Raw genomic sequence first — 14,253 nt, forward strand, 5'->3', positions numbered from 1 at the left:
ATTCAATCATACAGGGACTGTTTTGTCAAAAATGTTAATATAATATACATAAATATTTTATCATTCTCTAACATCACAGCTACGTCGTTGTAGTATAGTGGTGAGTATTCCCGCCTGTCACGCGGGTGACCCGGGTTCGATCCCCGGCAACGGCGCTCTTGTTTTTTCTTCTTTTGTTGATTACATTCATCTTCCATTTTGATTACTTGGATTTAGAATCCGTTAACCCAGAAAATCCCCATAATCTTTACAATTGTTGATTAAAAACAGGAAAAAAAATTATTATTTTTTATATAAATAATTTATGATAAAAGTAAATTAAAACGACTTTAGATCAGTAAAAACGACTAAAGTCAGTTTTATTTTTTAAATAAAACATGTAAAATAATTTAGAATCCATGAGTAGATTAAATTAAAATTTTAACACATTTTTATTTGAGTAAATAATTATTTATCACAAATTAAACATGTTTATATCTATTTTATAAATCAAAAGCTAAAAAGTAACCAAAATCAACCTGCAAAAATCATTTCAAACAGAACTTTGTTTCAGTGCTGGATATTTTCTTCGTTGAAATTACCAAAAAATAATAGAGGCTTTTGAACTGATGCTCGGTTTGTTTTGTCATTTTACAACTATTTAAAATGTCAAATACCAGCAACTAAGTCGTTGTAGTATAGTGGTAAGTATTCCCGCCTGTCACGCGGGTGACCCGGGTTCGATCCCCGGCAACGGCGCTCCTATTTTTTATTTTCAATTCTTAATTATTCCGCCAATTTTAATCAGTTAATGAATTAAATTAAAACTTCCAAAAAGCCCGCCCTCCTCTGTTTCTGTTCACTACCACTCCTCTCCCTCGCAATTCGACGGACCAGTAGCTTCGCAGGTCAAAATCGCCGAGTGGAATCCTCGCAATGGTAACTGAAGATTCCAAGATTTTACTCCATCGATTCAATTGCCGGAGATTGTGGACTGTCTCCCCTAGTTTTGTCGTTACTTTTGTCGTTTAAAAAAAAAAAAACAGTTGTGATTTCAAGATAGATTTTTATATGAAAATAAATAAATAAATAAATAAATTTTCATGAATAAAACCATATTATTTTAGATTTTGAAAGATTAAAATTTGAAATGCAATTATACTTACAAAAATTAAATGTTATTTAACGTTTCTTAATGATAAGGTAAAATTAAAAACTACCATAATACTAAATATTCTCAAAATTTATATCGTTGAGGAAGATTAAGATTATGATTAGAAATGTGATAACAGTTATAATTTAAATTGTTTTTTGTTTAAAAATATATTAAAATAATATAACTTTTTAAAATTATTTTGATATCAAAACAATATAAAAATATAAACAATTTTAAATTTTAAATTTTTTTTTTTGGTGGAATGGTTCCAAACAGGGGCGAATAAAAAGTTCTAACCTAACACTGCTGCTAAGAACAAATATGTTCTATGAATTTGATGGGTTTTGTTTCATGTTTATATCCGTGCATCAATTTTGTAATTCCCAGTCAATTTTATTTCATACTTGATTGATCACCCAAACTTTATATCATGAGCATTTCTTTATGATGGCCATTCATCTGGGATCTAATGGAAATCCCTCAAAAGGAATAAAGTATCCGCGGATTGAAATTGTTCTTGCTTCGAATAGGCCAACTCTTCCTCTGGCAAATGGCGATGAACGAAATCGTATTATTTCATGGCATGAACACTACTTCAATTCAAAAATAATAACAAAAAAATTTCAGCCTAAATTGGGGTTTTGATCTGGCAAGATTCCATCACTAGCAACTGAAAGTTAAATTTTAATGTTACAAAGGTATAACAAATGCACGCTGTTTGTTTTTGTTGACCTATACAAGCAACACACACTAAACATTAAAAGAGATAAAACCCAGTAGCTTTCTGTACAAATGGAAAGATTCTCGCACCTTGAACGAAAAGATCCTAGCCAGTAAACGAGTCCAAAATGACAGTGCCTACTCCAGTTAGCAAGGAACTTAGCAGCCTTCTTCCTCAGAGGCTATCTATGAATCATCTAACTCGACGAGCTGTGCCCTCCTCTCAGCAGCCTTCTTCCTCACAAATATGCCCCATCTTAGGGCTGCCTTGAGCTTGAGCCATCCGACAACAGCTTTGCCTGATGAACGAGATGGATTATCACTGAGGCTGTAATTTGGGGATGGGGATGGGGATGGGGATGGCATGTATGATGAGTAAGGATACCCATCTTCGGCGACACTATTGGAGGAGAGACCCTGGCCTCCCATATTAAATATGCGAAGAAGTTGTTGCATGTCTTCATTTTCAAGCATGTCATGACTTCTCGTACGAATCTCCTCCTCTGAGAAGAAGTCCTCCTTTCCTCTGTGTAAATTAAGATTCGATGCGCAAAAACCCTGAGAGCCTGGGGTAGAAGATTGTGGCGGGCCAAGAGCAAGTAAATTGTTAGTTCCCAGAGGATTCTGTATGGCATCGAATTGAAAGGGGGTGTTGAGACTTCCATTCTGTGGATCTATTGAGAATCTAGCAACCGTACCATCAGTATAGCCTAGAGGGGGCGAGAGAGAGAGAGAGTATCACAAAGTCATTAACAAAACCTATGAAGAAGTATAGTACTAACAAAGGAAATACAAAGAGCCTTAAACAAACAGCAGGACTTTCATGAAAGAAAAACTTATTGATGCTTTCAACAAGCAACTGAAACACAATTAAAATATTATGATTGTTTTGAACTTCAGAAGGGTACCTCCAATAGCTGGGCTTGAGTGCACAACAGGCTGCTCAGAAGGAACTGGAACTGAAATGGTCGGTAAACTATCCTGATGATCATATGGGTTCAAAAAGTCTTGGTGACCAGATGGAACATCATTTTGAGAAGCAGCTACACCCTGATGCTGCTTGAAGTCTAGAAGGGAATTGCCATCATACTCTATAACATGTATCCAATTATCATATGCCTTCTTCACCAAGCTGTCCACATAGATCTGGAAGAACCATGCCATTCAAAAATTTCTAAGTGCACATCTTTGTTATTTTCTATTTCTTGGTTTTCAGATGAAATGCAAACCAAAATTGCATTCAAATGCATGGGGGATAGGACAACAATTCTAACATGGAACTAGCCAATCAATAATCCTGGATTACTTACCTTCTGATTGTCAGGTAGAGAATCAGCTGAGTAGAACTGCCCATTAGAAATTAAGCCACTTAATTCATAGATATTGTTAAAAACAACACCAACATTCTTTGCATCATCAGGATAGTAGATATAAAGTTTCCCGCTCAGAACACATGTCTTTGCATGCTCAACAAGACTATCCCACATTTTATTTGACATGCCACTCCCAAGAGTCTGCAATAACAGAAAAGAAGAATAGCTATAAACTAGATGTGAATTAGAATATAATTTGACAACCAAACTGCATACTTACAGTCCGCAACCCCTGTGCATCTCTGACTATTAAGCGTAGGAAGTCTTCAACTGTATGTATTCCAGCTTTATTCAGCCTCTTGTGAAATGATCCATCTTTTCCAATCTTTTCCAATCTCCAAACCTCATCATGTAATGTAGGTGGATAATGCTTCTTGTATACTGTGGGGCAACAAATACAGATTTAACATCTGTAAGACAGAACAACAAATGCACATACTGCCAGTTACATGCACACACAGAATGGAATCTGAAATTCTGGTTATATTCATGAGCTTACATTCTCCCCGGTGATCCTTAACAGTGATGGCGTCGGTTTTTGCTTCACGAATGCGAATGCCTTCACAATAGCCAGAGGCAACCTTCAGCCCTAGCCTGAACTTCCTGCTCCTTGTCCAGCTAGAGTTATCAGTAAAAGTAAGCTCGCCTAGAGTTCCAACACCTTCTTTCAGTGTCACTTGCAGATCCCCAGTTAGAAGTGGTCTCTTGCCCTCACGTTCTTTAACCACATGAGACTCAAATTTCTCTTGTGTCCAATTATCATCACCTTCATCATTGAAATCACCTTCAAGCACAATAAGGTCTAGTTTTACCGAGGATTCCGGACCAGATGTGACAGCACAGCCCGTGTTTGCATCAATCAACACAATATGGATAGCAGCACCCTGCTCCCCTTCTACTTTACCACCCGTAAAGATAGGGAGGGACACTCTGGACCTGAAGTGCAACTGCAAGTTCCTTCCATCAGGCCCTTCTATTTGTTTAGGAGAAGACCTGCATTGTCTTGACCATTAGAAGCACCATAATTCTCTCTAAATCATGTAAACAAGAATCTGAAGCTCCCTCCAATTCCTAGACAATTGATCACTTGTAAAGGTGGAACGGGCATGGATGTAATGGAATCCATCCCATTATGCATTAATCATTTAAGAATAACCTCAAGTGTAAATTTACAACGCTAATTTAAAGCTTAATGAAAAATCTATTTCTCTTGCAAAAACTTTTAAGGTGGGCCAAGTACCTAATGATTGAATGTGAATGGAAACATCCAACTTCATTTATACCCCAGCACGATGAAGGCTAAAGGTTCCTTTAGAGCATTATTTACAAGAGGAGAAAAGAAACACTGCATACCGTCCATTAAGCTTGGCAGGTCCCAGTTTCGCTAAAGCACGCTCCACTTCTTCACTAACCTGTTAAACATTGAATATGTCAGCAAAATTTTAAAGATTTTCCAAAAGATTAATGTATAATCAAATTGATCTTTCAGGATCCTATAAAATAAACAACAGAAACATAAATCATTCAAGGAGGGTAGTAAAACAGACAAGGAGCATAAGATTATCTTACCACTCTGCGAAGGATAGGCTCCAACGACGAGCAAAGTCTCTGCAAACTATCCACTTTTAGAGCTTCAACAATCACACTGCAACAAATTTCAAAAACTTTGAGACAAATTTCAAGTGGGTTTTCAAGTTTCAACCAATTAACAACTTCAAACCCAAAAAAACCACAATTTATACTTCAGAAATTACCTTCATTTCATTCTCTTCAAACAAATTTGAACCAATCCGATTCAAAAAACCTACTATTTTTGGCTTTCTACCTAACATTCTAGGAAAAAAAACACAGCTACTTTCTTAAAATGCAATCTCTTAAATAATAAAATTCATAATTTCTAGTCTCTGTAGATTACTACAAGCAAAAAACTCACTTGACTTGAAGACCTAAAGTCAAAGATTCATAACTGCCAAACTAACATTAACTGAACAATTAGTAACTCAAATTAAAAAACAAAAATCTAAGAAAATACTATATTTCAAATCTCACTTTCAAAAATTGAAAAGACGAAGGAAAAAAGTTAAGATTTTGACCTAGCTAAAGCAGGTCTTTTTCTATCAGGCTGCCCTTCATCATGACCAGAGCTTGAATCAAGAACTCTCTTCCCCCTCGCAGCCGCTGCCAGCACCGCCTCCATGCTATCCGATCTCTCCATTTACCGCGTTTTGCATTACCCACCTTCCCTTTCACTCAGAAACAGTAAGAACTATGCTCAAGCCAATCCGAGATTGTTTTGTTTTCTAAACAAGATATTTTGGACTTAATTACCTCCAGTACTTTTTTAGCATAATTACACTTTGCACCTTATCTTTTTAAACATTACATTCATCTCCCTAAGATTAACAGAGTTTTCTGTAGTGAATCATTTTATTTAGTCCCTGTATTTTCAATGGATTAAACATTAGTCCTTTATATTTTAAAACTTATAAATTAACCCTTTGGCTCTTGATGACCATTGTTTTACTACTATCATTCATATATGATGGTGTTCTGCAATTGGAGACAGCCTTTGATCCTTTCACTGATAATTTACAAAGTTTGAGAATGGAAATGATACCAAACTAAACACTTGTCATTTAGCAAACTTTGACAAAGTCAACAGGAAATTTTGACTAAATTATGAGTTAATACACATTTTTAACTAATTGATACCGAGTTAACTTTCAAACTCAACCTGTTGATTGGCCTATGAATCGAGTCAATCCAGGTTTGGCAAATGTGGTAGAAACAAAATCATATCATATGATAGGCGATGATCATCCAACAAAATACCGATTTTATTTCATTATGTCGAATAAATTACAACAGTTTAGGCCTGAATTGAGGTTGTGATCTGGCAGCTTCATCACTAGCACTAACAATTATTTTTAACGTTACAAAGGAACAAGAAAAATATGCTGCATGATTTTGCTGACCCTGTATAAACAAAAACACACTAAATAAGATAAAAATCCTACTAGCCAGATGCGTAGGTGATTCAATCAGCATCCGCTCCTGTTCTATTTACTTCCTAACAGAAACGGAGAGGGTCCATGCTGAATTCTCAGTATCGGTAGTACATTGCCTAAAATATTAGAAGGCTCCGCCGTCCAAAAATATCTTCAACGCAAACCGCTCAACTCAGTCAACCTTCAGAATTCACGAATGCTGGAAGGGAAGCAACTGCAGAACAGCTGTTGATGGAGGATATTGGCTTACTGGGCAGTAAAAGGACTATACAAACACAGATCCTTGGAAATCTAGTTTAATGTCTAAGAGCAGCGGAACCTCAAGCAAACTACCTAGGAAAACGTGTCCAAAACAGCAGTGCCTGCTCTAGTTAGTTAGGAATTGAGCAGGAAGCCTGTTAGCTCCAAAACCAGATCAACATTGCCTTACAGGCTATCTAAGAATCATCTAACTCGACAAGCTGTGCTCGCCTCTCAGCAGCCTTCTTCCTCACAAAGATGCCCCATCTGAGGGCTGCCTTGAGCTTCAGCCATCCGACAACAGCTTTGCCTGATGAACGAGATGGATCATCACCAAAGCAGTAGTTTTGAGATGGGCATGGCATGTATGATGAGTAAGGATAACCATCTTCGGTGACATTGAAGGAGGAGGGACCCTGGCCTCCCATGTTAAATCCACGAAGAAGATTTTGCATGTCTTCATTTTCAAGCATCTCATGACTTCTTGTACGAATCTCCTCCTCTGAAAAGTAGTCCTCAGTTCCCCCGTATGAATTAAGATTCAATGTGCCAAAACTCTGAAAGCCTGACATAGAAGACTGTGGGGGGGCAAGAGCTAGTAAATTGTCAGTTCCTGGAACCTGGATTTGCTGTGAAGTATTGACCATAGGATTCTGTAAGGTTATTGAGGTGGCATCGAATTGAAATGGGGTGTTGAGATTTCCATTCTGTGAATGTATTGAGAACCTCGCAGCCATATCATTGTTATAACCTAGAGAGAGAGTGCTATGAGTGAGCATTAAAAGAGCCAGCAACCAAATATATGATGTAGCTTAGTACTAACAAGGAAATACAAAACCTCTAAACAAACAGGAGGACTTTCATGAAAGAAACACTTCCTCGTGGTTTAAGTTTAAACAAGTAACAGCAACTGTACAGCATTCCAACAATTCTCCTACTTTTACTTCTATTCTATTCATGTGTATTATGATTGTTCTGAATGTCAAAAGCGTACCTCCAACAATGGGACCTGAGTCCATAACAGGCTCCTCTGAAGGGACTGGAACTGACATGATTGGTAAAGTAACCTGATGATCATATGAGTTCAAAAACTCTTGTTGACTAGATGGGACATCATTTTGTGAAGCAACTATGCCCTGATTCTGCTTGAAATCTAGAAGGGATTTGCCATCATACTCTATAACATGCATCCAATTATCATATGCCTTCTTCACCAAGCTATCAACATAGACCTGCAAGAACCAAACCAATCACAAATTTCTAAGAGTTCATCTTAATTGTTTTCTTTTTCCTAATTTTCAGATGGATGCAACAAAAAATCCATCATGGAACAAACCAATCAATAATCCAAGATTTCTTACCTTCTGATTGTCAGAAAGAGAGTCGGATGAGTAGTACTCTCCATTGGCAATTAAGCCACTCAATTCATAGATATTGTTAAAAACAATGCCGACATTCTTCACATCCTCAGGATAGTAGATATAATGTTTCCCGCTCAAAACACATGTCTTTGCATGCTCAACAAGACTATCCCACATTTTATTTGACATGCCACTCCCAAGAATCTAGAGTAAATAGAAGAGAAGAATAAGTACAAAAAAAATGAAATTTGAAATATAATTCGACAACCAAACAGCCTACTTACAGTTCGCAACCTCTGTGGGTCTCGAACTACTAGGCGTAGGAAGTCTTCAACTGAATATATTCCAGCTTTGGTCAGCCTCTTGTGAAATGATCCATCTTTTCCAATCTTTTCCAATCTCCAAACCTCATCATTTAATGCTGGTGGATAGTGCTTCTTGTATACTGCAAGGGGAAAATGGCAGATTTAGTATATTTTAGACAGAATAAGACAAGCATGTACTGCAGTTACACACATGCACACAAATGAAATATGAAGTTCTGGTTCTAATTATGGACTTACATTCTCCACGGTGATCCTTAACGGTGAAGGCATCTGTTTTTGCTTCACGAATGCGAATGTCTTCGCAGCAGCCTGAGGCAACCTTCAGCCCCAGCCTGAATTTCCTGCTCCTTATCCAGCTTGAGTTGTCAGTAAATATCAGCTCGCCTAGAGTTCCAACACCTTCTTTCAGTGTCACTTGCAGATCCCCAGTTAGAAGTGGTCTCTTGCCCTCACGTTCTTTAACCACATGAGACTCAAATTCCTCTTGAGTCCAATTATCATCATCTTCATTGTTGAAATCACCTTCAAGCACAATAACATCCAGCTTTACTGAGGATTCTGGACCAGAAGTGACAACATGGCCTGTGTTTCCATCAATCAACACAATATGGATAGCAGCACCCTGCTCCCCTTCTACTTTCCCGCCCGTAAACAGAGGGAGGGATAACCTGGACCTAAAGTGCAACTGCAAGTTTCTTCCACCAGGCCCTTCTATACATTTAGGAGATGACCTGCATTCCATTCAATTGGCATTAGAAATAATGCCAATTTAGTGCCTAATGCAAAATCTCGTGCTCTGTCAACAGATTATCAGATGATGTGGTTCTAAAATAATTGAATGTGAAAATGCAACCTTATATGGGCACCAGCACACTGAAGAGAGACAAGAAAACATTACTTACCGTCCAGTAAGCTTGGCAGGGCCAATTTTTGCTAAAGCACGCTCTACTTCTTCACTAACCTGTTTGCATTGAACACTTCAAAAAATAAATAATTTTCCAAAAATATATAGAAAACACTCACAGATACACACGGAGCCAGCCATACAACATCCTGACTTCTTCAAAGATGGTAACAAAAATAGAAAAAGAACAAATCATCTTACAACGCGCCGAAGAATAGGCTCCAATGAAGAGCAAAGCCTCTGCAAGCTATCCACCTTCAGAGCTTCAACAATTACACTGCAAGAAAATTCAAAAACTTTTTGAGACAAATTTCAACAGGGATTTCAAGTTTCAACCAGTTAACAATTTCAAGCCCAACAACACACTTAAATGACCTTCATTTCATTTCCCACAAACAAAACAGAAGGCGTATTTCATACAAATACCAAGCAAGAAAAATTAATATTTTTTGCTTTCTACTTGATATTCTTCACAAATCACATAAAAAAAAGGAAAGAAAGAAAACCAAAAATTCTTTTTTCAACCATAAATTTATATCTTCTAATTTGTGTAGGTTACTAGAAGCAAAGACTCCCTTTGACTTAAAAGACACAAAGTAAAAGATTCATAACTAACATTAATTCAAAAAATCAGTACCTGAAATTAAAAACAAAAATCAAAGCAAATATATATAAATCTCACTCAAAAAAACGAAAAAAAAAGTTATTTTTTTTACCTAGCTAAAGCAGGCCTTTTTCTTTCAGGCTGGCCTTCATCACCACCAGTGCTTGAGTCAAGTCCTCTCTTCTCTCTGACAGGCGCCGCCGCCATACTATTCGATCTATCCATATACCTCGTTTGCATCTTCAGAAATTTCCCACCTTGTCTTTCACTTCTTACAAGCAGCAAGAAACTACCTTTGCCACACAGAGAATTGTTTCTGTATTCTGTGTAAAAGAGAAACCCCACCAAGCTTTTGTTTTCTTTTACAGAGAGAGGAGAAAAGATGGGATAGAAAGGGGGCGGGAAAGTGGAATAATGGTGAGTTTGATCGAAAATTCTGAATTTTAGGGACGAATCTGTGAAGTTTCCTCGAAGTGTCTGCGAATCTTCGTTGAACTGAGAGTGAAGGTGTGTTTGTGTTTCGTTGGTTTGTTTTTGTTGCTTTTTCTCCATGGTTTTAAGAGACTCCATATGTGTCCTCTAACTAATGGTGACTTTTCAACCCAATCCTCCATTTTTCTTATTTAACAATTTCACCCTCTAGGAGTCGAATGTACTTTATTTCATTTTGCTTCTCTGAAGTAAAACTTTAAAAAATAATTAAAAAAATGAATAAATTTAATTTCTTCCTGTATCTCTTATCCCCTATTGTCTCCTTCCACCCCCAAACACACCTTCAAAAATAGTACTTGAGTTGAAAGTAGTTGGAGGGTACAATTGTTAAACTAGAAACTTGGAGAACTAAGTTGCGATATGGTATATAATTTAAGGACATATATTTAGTTTGACTTTTTAATTGATAAGTCAGCTTATTTACAGTGATGGCGAATAAATGAAATGAAAGCGAAAAGGGAAAGTGAATCCCTCTTGCCGTGAGTCCCACTCCCACGCTACGTGTGTTTATTAATACTGTGTGTTTGATAATTCAGTTTGATATCTTTTAAAAATATTTTTTAATTAAAATATTATATTTTTTTATTTTTTATATCAGTACATTATAATTATTAAATAAATCTAAAAAATATTAATTCAAATTTTTTCAAGCAAAAAAAAATTAAAATATAACTTGAAATGCAAAAACAAATGAATAATGTATACTAGTTGATTGTCATGTGCTTCTCCATGGTTCTATCAAGAGGTTTTTTTAAAGTGAAAAAGAATATTGACATTGTTAATATGTTTTTTATTAATATAAAAAATATTGTGAAATTTAAATTTAATATGCATATTTAATAAAAAAAATGAGAATTAAATATGCAAATAAATGTTAAGAAAAGGTTTTGAATGCAAATTAAAGGCTAAGTAAAGAAATTGAGAAATATATGCAAATTAAGATATTTAATCTTGTATTGCAAAGAGCTTTTAATTTATTTTTTATTTAATTATACGGGAATAATTTATCTTATAAGAAGTGTAATAGTTAAAATTTCACTTAAAAAGATATATTGTTAGTACAATTTCTCATTTTTTTATTAATATTTTTTATTTTTACAAAAAAAATTATTTATGTTATTTATTTAATAAAAACCAAAACCAACCAAAACTCATATTAAAAGAGATTTGCCCCTTGCCTAGCTTGGGTTTCAAAATGAATTGAGTGGAAACTAATCTAATGTGACTCGGTCACCCTAACGGGTTTAGATGCAATCTAGTTAAACCAAAAAAAAAATCAATACGATGTTATTTTAACACTTTCTTTTTACATAATGAGGAAATGATGTTTTGGATCAACTTAAATCAACTGAAGTTAAACCACAACTCAACCATGAATCTAATTGGATGTAATAATTTTTAAACAATATATATTTTTTATTTGATCATACAACAATAAAAATTGACATGCACAAGAAAACTATTGAAAAACAAATTAAAAAAAAAATAATGCTAAAGAGCATTTGCTAATTTGACACAAAGCAAGCCATAACTTTATTTAAACACAAATCAAAAACCAAGTGATATTTAATAAACTAATATAAAAAAAATCTTTGATTAATTCATCCTGAAAAATTGTAATCAAAATAGAAAAAAAAAAAGGTTAAGTGCACAGGCCAAGATGGGCCGGCACACCAAGCCCATCAAAAAAAAGTTCATGTTGTATGCCTATTCATTATTGTATTTTTATTTTACTTGAAATAGGAGGACACCACATTATCTATTTATTTTATTTTTATTTTTAAAATGAAGATGGTGTGTCTCTTACTTGTTCAACTTTGTCCACCTTAATAGATGTATCATGCATTTAATTCTAAAAAAGCTTATTTTCAACTCCTTTTCCACTTGAAAACACATAAGAAATATATTGTGAATCTCAATAAACTCATATCTAATCTAAAAACATCATTTAATTGATGAAAAATAGAAAATCAACTTGAAAAGAAAAAACAATTCCAAAAGATCTATTTTCAACTCCTTTTCCACTTGAAAACACATAAAGAAATACATCATAAACCTCAATAAACTCATATCTAATATAAAAGCATCATTTAATTGATAAAAAATAAAAAATCAACTTGAAAAGAAAAAACAGTTCCAAGCCATTATAAACTTTTTCCAATGATATTAGGGGTCAAAAACACCTAATTAAAACTCATCTCATCAAATGGAACTAATTGATAGCAAGATCATTTTTTTTATTGTTGGAATGTAAATAACTAACAATTTTATCTCTTCTCTATCGTTTTCCAACAATTATCTCTAACCTTTCTTGAACTTATAGACTAAAATATGAACAAAATAAAATTTTGAATTAAAAAAATAAAAGTTTCAAACTAAAGGAATGAAAAATGAGATTTACAAAACTCTGGAGGAAACAATTACTGAAAAAATACCCCGTGAATGATGTTGGAAAAAAAGATTTTATTTTTATCTCATTGTCAATTTTGATCCATTAGTTTCATTTTCTTACAAGCAATAAAACCGATTTTTCTTGTAAAGTCGAACAACAACATAATACCAAGACTTTTTTTGACACCGTAATAATTTTATAGAAAATAAATCAAAATAAATTATCAAGTTCAATTCTCATTCAATACAATGTAAAAAGAATAACTCGAAAAAAAAAGTTATCGACTAAAGTGGAAAAACACTTTAAATACCAAAATAATGAATGCATTACTACAATTAAAAAAGTCTTTCATCACATCCTATAATGAAAACCTCACACATTTTAGGTTTTATATTCAATTAATTATTTGTTGGGTTTAATGCATAGTTATTAAATTGGTTTAAAGTGGTAAATCAACGAGAAACTCAATTTGGGCTAGATTGATTCAATTAAATGGCGGTGTTGGAGATAAAATCCCCCGTTTAGAATTGCAACCTAAACATAGGTTAGTCGAAATTAATTTTTTTTTATTTTCAATTTGATGTAATGATGTCAAAAATAATTATTTTGATGTATTTATAAACAAAAAAAATACTTTAAAAAGCAACCACTACCAGACTCTCAAGTACCCTTAAAGTTATAAAAACATGTACACCATTCACTTAAAAATAGTGTAATTGTTTTTCACCCCTTCACCCAAAAAAATTACATTGATTTACAAGGGCATTGAAATCTTTTCTTATGGTCCATTTGTCATTTTCAAATTGATCAGTAAAAACTAAAAGTCCATTTGTTTTTATGTTTTAAAAACGCTTTTGAAAAAAATGATTTTTTTAATTTTTTTCTTCACTTCAATTTTTTTTTGTTTTTTCAAATTACTTTGATGTGCAGGTATCAAAAATAAATTTTAAAAATATAAAAATATATTATTTGATGCATTTCTAAGAAAAAAACTCTTTGAAAAACAATTATTATCACAATACCAAATGGGTTTTAAGTTTTTTTTTCATATTGAGTGCACAATAAAACGATCAAAACACACTTGAAAGCAAAAAAATTAAAAATAGCGTGAAAGGATGTTTTTGTATTTTCACAATGGTGTTTTGGTTATTATAATTTAATTTAAGAGGCAATTTGGTATTTTCACAAATATAAAAAATATATTAAATAATAAAAATGTACGGTAAAATGATAAAAATACTCTTGAAGCTAAAAAATTTAAACTTGAGGTCAAGGGGCAGTTTTGGTTTTTCATTTAGATTTTGTGATAAATTCAACTCAAGGGAAATTTTGTATTTAGCTAAATAAAAACAAGAAAACGTTGGTGCTCGTGGGAAGCGTCCGCACCTTTAGGGATGTGCATGCAGTGAAACACATTTCCATTATCTGGATGAAATCACCATCATGCCCTCTTCTTGATGATATTGTGAGCGTCACCGGTGGTGGTACGGTGTGGTACCAATTGACCTTCTTTTTTTCCCTTTCTTTTCTCTCTTTCCTCTTAAAAACGTATAGGTTAACTCTCTTGGTTGTTGGTATTTCAACTTAAGTCCTTATTCTTCTAATTTCTATTTTTTTATCTTTATTTTTTTATAGAAGTTTTATTTGTTTTCAATTTCATCCTTCAATCTCAATTTGCCAAAAAATTTATTCTCCAAT

General features: G+C 34.0%; 2 protein-coding genes and 2 non-coding genes across 5 annotated transcripts; 2 read left to right on the top strand and 2 right to left on the bottom strand.

The window, feature by feature from the left end:
- Window positions 1–83: 83 nt before the first annotated feature.
- Window positions 84–155, top strand: TRNAD-GUC (transfer RNA aspartic acid (anticodon GUC)). The gene has a single exon. It is a non-coding gene; the product is annotated as a tRNA-Asp (tRNA).
- Window positions 156–666: 511 nt separating this feature from the next.
- Window positions 667–738, top strand: TRNAD-GUC (transfer RNA aspartic acid (anticodon GUC)). Its single transcript has one exon. It is a non-coding gene; the product is annotated as a tRNA-Asp (tRNA).
- Window positions 739–1,756: 1,018 nt separating this feature from the next.
- LOC133702525 (calmodulin-binding protein 60 B-like) lies at window positions 1,757–5,532 on the bottom strand. Of its 2 annotated transcripts, none has more exons than XM_062126820.1 (8): window positions 5,322–5,532; window positions 4,798–4,873; window positions 4,582–4,640; window positions 3,728–4,221; window positions 3,449–3,609; window positions 3,166–3,369; window positions 2,764–3,001; window positions 1,757–2,421 (listed from the first exon to the last, which is right to left on the bottom strand). In XM_062126820.1, the coding sequence occupies exons 1-8, from the start codon at window positions 5,441–5,443 to the stop codon at window positions 2,042–2,044; spliced, it is 1,734 nt and encodes a 577-aa protein (XP_061982804.1). In that variant the 5' UTR covers window positions 5,444–5,532; the 3' UTR covers window positions 1,757–2,041. The 2 variants fall into 2 exon arrangements, with proteins under 2 accessions (XP_061982804.1, XP_061982803.1); XM_062126819.1 differs by having other exon boundaries at window positions 1,757–2,565; window positions 5,322–5,531.
- Window positions 5,533–6,047: 515 nt separating this feature from the next.
- LOC133702524 (calmodulin-binding protein 60 B-like) lies at window positions 6,048–10,183 on the bottom strand. Its single transcript, XM_062126818.1, has 8 exons — window positions 9,784–10,183; window positions 9,269–9,344; window positions 9,066–9,124; window positions 8,401–8,894; window positions 8,122–8,282; window positions 7,838–8,041; window positions 7,471–7,708; window positions 6,048–7,227 (listed from the first exon to the last, which is right to left on the bottom strand). The coding sequence occupies exons 1-8, from the start codon at window positions 9,909–9,911 to the stop codon at window positions 6,674–6,676; spliced, it is 1,914 nt and encodes a 637-aa protein (XP_061982802.1). The 5' UTR covers window positions 9,912–10,183; the 3' UTR covers window positions 6,048–6,673.
- Between the last annotated feature and the right edge of the window lie 4,070 nt (window positions 10,184–14,253).

Source organism: Populus nigra, chromosome 9 (assembly GCF_951802175.1).
Source record: "Populus nigra chromosome 9, ddPopNigr1.1, whole genome shotgun sequence".
Taxonomy (NCBI): domain Eukaryota; kingdom Viridiplantae; phylum Streptophyta; class Magnoliopsida; order Malpighiales; family Salicaceae; genus Populus; species Populus nigra.